This window comes from Oncorhynchus gorbuscha, linkage group LG06 (assembly GCF_021184085.1).
Source record: "Oncorhynchus gorbuscha isolate QuinsamMale2020 ecotype Even-year linkage group LG06, OgorEven_v1.0, whole genome shotgun sequence".
Lineage (NCBI taxonomy): Eukaryota > Metazoa > Chordata > Actinopteri > Salmoniformes > Salmonidae > Oncorhynchus > Oncorhynchus gorbuscha.
This window is the reverse complement of record NC_060178.1, coordinates 27,061,745-27,071,399: the sequence shown is the minus strand read 5'-3', so window position 1 is coordinate 27,071,399 and position 9,655 is coordinate 27,061,745. Positions and strand designations below refer to the sequence as shown.

The 9,655-nt window shown below is 41.2% G+C and overlaps 1 protein-coding gene across 1 annotated transcript; it reads left to right on the top strand.

Annotated features, from left to right (window-relative positions):
* The first annotated feature begins 1,557 nt into the window (after positions 1 to 1,557).
* Positions 1,558 to 4,343, top strand: LOC124037073 (torsin-1A-like). The gene is made up of 6 exons (XM_046351712.1): positions 1,558 to 1,852; positions 2,243 to 2,365; positions 2,470 to 2,735; positions 3,030 to 3,205; positions 3,344 to 3,468; positions 3,677 to 4,343. The coding sequence occupies exons 1-6, from the start codon at positions 1,687 to 1,689 to the stop codon at positions 3,922 to 3,924; spliced, it is 1,104 nt and encodes a 367-aa protein (XP_046207668.1). The 5' UTR covers positions 1,558 to 1,686; the 3' UTR covers positions 3,925 to 4,343.
* The last annotated feature ends 5,312 nt before the right edge of the window (positions 4,344 to 9,655 follow it).

Sequence of the window (9,655 nt, the reverse complement as noted above, 5' to 3'; positions counted from 1 at the left end):
AATGATCACTGTATGTACACAATCAACAAGATCAGTCCGACACCCCACCACTGTAAATCCATTGTTGGCAGATTGTTTGTAAAGTAAGTGTACAAAACTTAGTTTTGTGTGTTTAAACATAAAAGAATGCAACACCAAACATCTCACACATTGCAGGATGCAACAGAGCCACGCCCCGTGGTTTGTTTTCCATTTTATGAAAATATGACAGATTCTTCTCTGGAGCCCTGCAAGAGTAGCTTCTACCCTTTCAAGGAGCAGAAGAGGCCTCAGCAGTTTCTGGGAATCTACAACATCAGTTGTGTTTTAAACTCTTCTCTGGGACTCCCAGCCATTCATCTTAATGTTTGTACAGTCGTCTCAAATAAAACTGTGAAGGACCTCGGCGTTACTCTGGACCTTGATATCTCTTTTGACGAACATATCAAGACTGTTTCAAGGACAGCTTTTTTCCAGCTACGCAACATTGCAAAAATCAGAAAATTTCTGTCCAAAAATGATGCAGAAAAATTGGGACAAAAGGCCACTCTAAAATGTGTAGTTGTCACAGCACAATGTCATTGTCTTAAATTGAGGGAGAGTGCAATTGGCATGCTGACTGCAGGAATGCCCACCGAGCTGTTGCCAGATAAATGTAATGTTAATTTATTTTACACAAACTGCTTCCAAAGTCGTTCTCGAGAATTTGTCAGTACACCCAATTGGTCTCACCACCGCAGACGATATGTGGGCCAGCGGTTTGCAGTGATCCACTTTGGTGGTATGGGCAGGCATAAGCTATGAACGCAATTGCATTTGATCGGACAGATACCGTGACGAGTTCGATGCCTAATCTATTTGTATCTATATGTGTGTGTAACAGTATAACTTTAGACTGTCCCCTCGCCCGAACCAGGGACCCTCTGCACACATCAACAACAATCACCCACGAAGCATCGTTACCCATCGCTCCACAAAAGCTGCGGCCTTTGCAGAGTAAGGGGAACCACTACTTCAAGGTCTCAGAGCAAGTGACGTCGCTGATTGCTGACTAGCTAGCCGTTTCACATCAGTTACATGTGAATCTGACCAACAGGTGCATGTGTTTTCCCAGTCATGTGAAATCAATAGATCAGAACATAATGCATTTATTTCAATTTACTTTCCTAATATTAACTCAGTAAAATCTTTGAAATTGTAGCGTTTATATTTTTGGTTCAGTATACCCCATGAGCTTCAACCCAATCAGAAACGCAATACCCTTGGTTTATTCGTTTTACATTACCATAGATGATCCATCCTTGCATGGCTCAGTCTATGAATTTGAGTGTTTATATTTTTACAGCCCCATCCCTCAATTTAACGGAACGGTTGAGTTATCAAATGTATGGGAGGGCTGTGAACATGCATAGTATATATTAACACTTGATGATACTTATACAATATATATAAACATGCATTACTGTACTGTCTTTGCATTGTACAATTGTTTTGGACTGACTGGAGCGTGCATGGCTTATCAGGGTGAATCTTCGTGACTCACAATTTGTAAGGATATGACGTCACAATCTGGAGAGCGTTTCCTGTGTTTTACCATGAATACATTTTTCAGGACTGCCTGCTTGCATCGTAGGCCGGTGGAGAGGTTTGAATAGGTAGAATCAAAGATCGCCGCTTTCTGATAACCGCAAATATACGACATCACTGATGTTCCTCTACCAACTGTTGCCCTTCCTTTGGGCTGTGTCTGCAAATGCAGATTTCTTTCAATTTGACACTATTTCAAATGCATCTACGTATTATTTCAATTATATTTATTGTAATATATGGGAAGGGGAGTGTCAACCTAATCAAGATGATACGACTCAGCAAGGTGAGGTATTTTTTACTTCCCTGAAAGGTGTTTTTTTTTCTTTTCATTAGAAATATTAAAATTGCGAGACAGTTCTCTCGTCAGTCTGGGGTGTAGTTAGGATCAGAAACACCTGCACTGGAGCTTGTAGTTATCACTGTCCACATTTTCGCGTGGTATACATTCGTTTTTACATAGGTCTATTTCTATTACAATGTAGAGACGGTGAGCAACAATGATTAGAAAATGCAGAGGAAAAAGCTTATTTATTTATGAACCAGTGATTTATGAGCCAGCTTTTTCCTTGCACAACTTGTATTGAGCAGAAATGATAGTGTTGTTAAATTTATTGCAACAGCTATGTGTAGTATAACTGTATTCACTGTATTCACATTTGTGTGCTCTTTTCAGTACCAACGAGGGACCTGTGGGCAGGATTTCCTCAGGACTACATCCGTTTGCTGTCACAGTGGTATTGCAGCCTGGGACAGTGCTGTGAATCAGGGGATTGTCGGATAACAAATAATATTACAGGTATGAAGTCATATTGAGCAGATATTATCATTCATGTATATCCCACCAGCATGTCATTTTTGTATAGTCCTCATTTTCTCTGGATTTGATGTGATTTCCCCCAGGTTTGGCTAGTGATCTACAGCTAAAGCTTCACGGGCAGCACCTTGCCCAATCAGTGGTTTTGAAGGCTGTACAGGGCTTCATCAGTAACCCTGAATCCAATAAGCCATTGACCCTCTCCTTTCATGGCTGGTCTGGCACCGGCAAGAACTTTGTGGCCCGGATTGTAGCTGACAACATGTACCGGGATGGAGTGAAGAGCGAGTGTGTGCGTCTTTTCATCGCCCCATTCCACTTCCCCCATGCCAGACTGGTGGACACGTACAAGGTGAGCCTAGCTGGCACAGACTTGACTCCTCTCTGCCAGGAACATGTGCAGAACAGAACTACTTCATGTTGTCAATATCACTGTCACTATTTGAAAAGGATAATGCCACAATTGGTTCGATGACACAACTTGATCTAGACCAGAGTAGGAGTTTAAAAATATAAGTCGAAATACAGCAAATTATAATAACACGTAGAGGAATACATGTGCATTTTAATATCTTGAATATATTGCACACCAAATATGGGAGAGAGAGGAGATATTTTTGTGCTCACCATAGAGCTCTCTTTCCAGGGCCAGCTCAGAGAAGCTATCCGGGACATGGTGCTTCGTTGCCCACAGACACTTTTCATCTTTGATGAGGCTGAGAAACTGCATCCGGGCCTTATAGATGCCATCAAGCCCTATATGGACCATTATGACAATGTGGATGGGGTCAGCTACAGGAGAGCTGTCTTCTTATTCCTCAGGTTAGCCATACATACCCTACCAATTTTTGCAAGGACTCTTCCACTAACTCATGTAAGGAAACTTAACTGTCCACGTCATGGCTAAATGTCTCTGAGATTTTCCTATCACTAAGATATATTTTGTAATATTTCCTTTAGTAATATTGGTGGGACAACCATCAACGATGTGGCCTTGGACTTTTGGCACTCAGGGCAGAACAGAGAGGACATTGGGATGGAGGACTTGGAACACCGGCTTCGTGCTGAAGCTATGGAATCTCAAGGTAGTGGCTTTACAATCACCCACACAAATTTCAGCATATACTCTATGTTTTCACAGGCAAGATTGAAGATGCTACACTACACTGTGAACTCACAAACTCCGTTTTCAAACAGACAGATTAGAAACGGCTTAACATTTTGAATTCCGTAACATTTAAGTGTAACTGCAACATGTTCAATTGTGGATTTACCTATTTGTCTGCTTTCCAGGAGGCTTTGCACAGAGTGAGCTGATGTCAGGCCATCTTATTGACTTCTTCGTGCCCTTCCTACCTCTGGAGTACCGTCATGTCAAGCTCTGTGCCCGTGATGCCTATTCAGCGCGGGGTCTGGAGCCAGACGAGGGAACGCTGGACGAAGTGGCAAAGGCCATGCTATATGTACCCAAGGAGGAGAGGCTGTTCTCTGCCCAAGGCTGCAAATCCATACCACAGAGGATAAATTTCTTCCTCCCCTAAACAGACTAATGCAACCCAGAAAACACACAGTATTTTAGCAAAAACAAAAAAGTATGATGACATATTGAACATTGTTGCAGTGTGGTGTTTCCACACCTCACCCTACACTGCCAAGAAAGCAAGCATAGGGCATCTGTCTCTTGTAAGATTATATCTGATAACCAAATAAGAGATTTTACTAGTGTTACTTTTCAACTTTGATTTTTCCCTGCTCATTAGACTACTTATGCACTGATTTTTAGTTCAAGCTCAGGTCAACTCTGTAGTATTAGTATTTGCATGTATATATTTATTGTGCATTCGGAAAGTATTCAGACCCCTTGACTTTTTCCACATTTTGTGACAGCCTTATTTTAAAATGTATTAAATTGCCCCCCCCCATTTAATTTACACACAATACAACATAATAACAAAGCAAAATGTTTTTATTTTTATTTTAGCAAAAAAATCAACTGAAATTACAATTACATAAGTATTCAGACCCTTTACTCAGTACTTTGTTGAAGCACCTTTGGCAGCAATTACAGCCTCGAGTCTTCTTGGGTATGATGCTACAAGCTTGGCACACCTGTTTTTGGGTAGTTTCTCCCATTCTTCTCTGCAGATCCTCTCAAGCACTATCAGGTTGGATTGGGAGCGTCGCTGCACAGCTATTATCAGGTCTCCAGAGATGTTTGATCGAGTTCTAGTCCAGGCTCTGGCTGGGCCACTCAAGTACATTCAGAGACCTGTCCCGAAGCCACTCCTGCATTGTCTTGGCTGTGTGCTTAGGGTCGTTGTCCTGTTGGAAGGTGAACCTTTGCCCCAGTCTAAGGTTCTTCGCGCTCAGGAGCAGGTTTTCATCAAGGAGCTCTATGTACTTTGCTCCGTTCATCTTTCCCCTCGATCCTGACTAGTCTCCCAGTCCCTGCCACTGAAAAACATCCCCACAGCATGATGCTGCCACCACCGTAGGGACGGTGTCAGGTTTCCTCCAGACGTGACGCTTTGCATTCAGGACAAAGAGTTCAATCTTAGTTTTATCCGACCATAGAATCTAGTTTCTCATGGTCTGAGAGTCTTTTAGGCAAACTCCAAGCGGGCTGTCATGTGAATTTTATTGATGAGTGGCTTCTGTCTGGCAACTCTACCATAAAGGCCTGATTGGTGGAGTGCTGCAGAGATGGTTGTCCTACTGGAAGGTACTCTCATCTCCACAGAGAAACTCTGGAGCGCTGTCAGAGTGAGGTTTTTGCTTTGACATGCACTGTCAACTGTGGGACCTGATATAGACCGGTGTGTGTGCCTGTCCAAATCATGTCCAATCAATTAAATTTACCACTGGTGGACTCCAAGCAAGTTGTAGAAACATCAAGGATGATCAATGGAAACAGGATGCACCTGAGCTTAATTTCGAGTCTCATAGCAAAGGTTGAGTACTTATGTAAATAAAATCAAATTAATTCCATTTTATATCTATATATACATTTCTAAAAATTGTGTCCCCTTTGTTATTATGGGGTATTGTGTGTGGATTGATGAGGAAGAAAAATATTTTTTTATACATTTTAGAATAAGGCTGTAACGTAACAAAATGTGGAGAAAGGGAAGGGGTCTGAATACTTTCCGAATACACTGTTTAGTTGGCACTGAGGAAAAATTACAACCATCTGCTTAAGCAGTGGCTGGCACTCCCAATGCAAAGGAGGAAATACTGTATATTACAGTAAACTTGGTAAAATATAATTTCATACATTTTCTTAGGGGCATTTTTAATGATTATTCTGGAATTGTTTATAGATTACTTGTTTTACAGGTGGACTAAATATTTCCAGGTTTGATTTGATTAATTTCACCTTTTATTTAACTAGGTAGGCCAGTTGAGAACAAGTTCTCATTTACAACTGCGACCTGACCAAGATAAAGCAAAGCAGTGCGACAAAAACAACACGGAGTTACATATAAACAAACAGTCAATAACACAAAGGAAAGTAAAATATGTACATTGTGTGCAAATGTAGAAAATATATATGAAGAAAGAAACTATATATACAAAGGACGGGACAATCAAAACATCCCATTGATACGCCAATACAAACAGTATGACATCATTTGAAATCATTTGGAACCTACTGAATAACTACAATTCAGGTTAGAAGAAAGTAGTATCAGTGTGCAGGAGTACAAGCAGTCACTTATGTTGTTGAAATGTTTACTGAACTAAATGGTCTTGAGTAATTCCAAACATTTTCCCCCGACAATAATTTTTTATCTTGAATTATTGAAGGTTGCATTTACTTAAGTTTAGTATTCCAACAATGCTTTGATGTGTTTTTGTTGTCCAATGGAATGTGTTATAAAAATAGCCCATTGTGAAGATTGAAATTAGCAAGTATGTATACTGAACAAAAATATCATGTAACATGCAACAATTTCAACAATTTTACTGAGTTACAGTTCATATAAGGAAATCAGTCAATTGAAATGAGTTCATTAGGCCCTAATCTATGAATTTTACATGACTGGGCTGGGGAGCAGCCATAGGCCTACCCACTTGGAAGCCAGGCCCACTCACTTGGGAACCAGGCCTACCCAATCATAATTCGTTTTTCCCTGCAAAAGGGCTTTATTACAGGCATAAATAATCCTCAATTTCATCAGCTGTCCTGGTGGCTCGTCTCAGATGAACCCACAGGTGAAGAAGCCAGGTGTGGAGGTCCTGGGCTGGCGTGTTTACACGTGGTTGTCAGGCCAGTTTGACTTATTACCAAATACTATTATGGTAGAGAAATTAACATTAAATTCTCTGGAAACAGCTCTGGTTGACATTCCTGCAGTAATCATGCCAATTGCGCTCTTTTAAAACTTGAGACATCTGTGGCATTGTATTTTGTGACAAAACTGCACATTTTAGAGTGGCCTTTTAATGTCCCAGCACAAGGTTTCATCAGCTTCTTGATATGCCACACCTGTCAGGTGGATGGATTATCTTGGCAAAGGAGAAATGCTCACGGACAGGGATGTAAACAGATTTGTGCACAAATTTGACAGAAATAAGCTTTTTGGGCATATGAAACATTTCGAGGATCTTTTATTTCAGGTTATGAAACATGGGACCAACACTTTAAATGTTCTGTTTATATTTTTGTTCAGTATACATATCAGCAAGTCTTTATAAATGTTCGATTGTCTGTGCTTTGCTGTGTTATGACATCTGCCTGTTTTCCATCAATGTAAAAATGTATTATTAGCATATTCACTGCACAGCTTTTGTTTCATGAGGAACTGTGAGGCTGCGTTCTGAATATATTCTGTCTACGATATGGCTTCTAATGTTTTGCCCGTCTCCATACTTTTGTTGCTGTTTAATGTCCATATCATTGTGTGCAATAACAAAGGTATTATGGTCAGTGTCCTAGTGTCACTCCGACCAGGCAATCAGGAAAGTGGCTGCTGAAGAAAGGGAATGTGTGCTGTCCCAGAGGAATGGAATTTAAGTCATTTTAGACTAATAAAACATCCTTGATAAATGTGTCTATTTACTGTTCAATGTAAAAACCTGCATAATCAGTTGATTATTTCAGCTCAGTTGGTTACCTAATATATGGACCACTATTACGAAACAAAGATATATAATCAAGCCTACACAACAGTGGTAGGCTTGATTACCAACAACGACGAGACGGTCTACAGGGAGGAGGTGAGGGCCCTCGGAGTGTGGTGTCAGGAAAATAACCTCACACTCAACGTCAACAAAACTAAGGAGATGATTGTGGACTTCAGGAAACAGCAGAGGGAACACCCCCCTATCCACATCGATGGAACAGTAGTGGAGAGGGTAGCAAGTTTTAAGTTCCTCGGCATACACATCACAGACAAACTGAATTGGTCCACTCACACTGACAGCGTCGTGAAGAAGGCGCAGCAGCGCCTCTTCAACCTCAGGAGGCTGAAGAAATTCGGCTTGTCACCAAAAGCACTCACAAACTTCTACAGATGCACAATCGAGAGCATCCTGGCGGGCTGTATCACCGTCTGGTACGGCAACTGCTCCGCCCTCAACCGAAAGGCTCTCCAGAGGGTAGTGAGGTCTGCACAACGCATCACCCTGGGCAAACTACCTGCCCTCCAGGACACCTACACCACCCGATGTTACAGGAAGGCAATAAAGATCATCAAGGACATCAACAACCCGAGTCACTGCCTGTTCACCCCACTATCATCCAGAAGGCGAGGTCAGTACAGGTGCATCAAAACTGGGACCGAGAGACTGAAAAACAGCTTCTATCTCAAGGCCATCAGACTGTTAAACAGCCACCACTAACATTGAGTGGCTGCTGCCAACACACTGTCATTGACACTGACCCAACTCCAGCCACTTTAATAATGGGAATTGATGGGAAATGATGTAAATATATCACTAGCCACTTTAAACAATGCTACCTTATATAATGTTACTTACCCTACATTATTCATCTCATATGCATACGTATATACTGTACTCTATATCATCGACTGCATCCTTATGTAATACATGTATCACTAGCCACTTTAACTATGCCACTTTGTTTACTTTGTCTACATACTCATCTCATATGTATATACTGTACTCGATACCATCTACTGTATGCTGCTCTGTACCATCACTCATTCATATATCCTTATGTACATATTCTTTATCCCCTTACACTGTGTATAAGACAGTAGTTTTGGAATTGGTAGTTAGATTACTTGTTGGTTATCACTGCATTGTCGGAACTAGAAGCACAAGCATTTCGCTACACTCGCATTAACATCTGCTAACCATGTGTATGTGACAAATAAAATGTGATTTGATTTGCACATCATGGAACAATTTCAATGATTTTACTGAGTTAAAGTTCATATAAGTAAATCAGTCAATTGAAATACATTCATTAGGCCCTAATCTATGGATTTCACATGAATGGGCAGGGGCGCAGCCATTGGTGGATATGTTTACCCACTTGGGATCCAGGCCCAACCAATCAGAATGAGTTTTTCCCCACAAAATTGCTTTATTAAAGACAGAAATAGTCTTCAGTTTCATCAGCTGTCTAGTCTCTGATGATCCTGCAGGTGAAGAAGTCAAATGTGGTGGGCCTGGTGTGGTTACACGTGGTCTGCGGTGTGGTTACATGTGGTCTGCGGTGGTGATGCTGGTTGGACGTACTGCCAAATTCTCTAAAATGATGTTGGACGTGGCTTATGGTAAGAAAATATATATTCAATTCTCTGGCAACAGCTCTGGTGGACATTCCTGCAGGCAGCATGCATATTGTGCACACCCTCAAAACGTGTAGACATCTCTGGCATTGTGTTGTGTAACAAAACTGCACATTTAAGAGTGGTCTTTTATTGCACCCAGCTCAAGGTTCACCTGTGTAATGATTGTGCTGTTTAATCAGCTTCTTGATATGCCATACTTGTCAGTTGGCTGGATTAGCTTGGCAAAGGAGAAACACTCACTTTTTATTTCAACTTTATTTAACTAGGCAAGTCAATTAAGAACATTATTTTTTACAATGATTGCCTACCCTGAAAGGCACTGGGCCAATTGTGCACCGCCCTATGGGACACCCATTCATGGTCAGTTGTGATACAGCCCTGAATCAAACCAGGGTCTGTAGTGACACCTCTAGCACTGATATGAACTGCCTTTGACGTTGTGCCAATTGGGAGCCCATTTTCTGAGATCACTAACAGGAATATAAACAATTTGAGCGAAATAAGC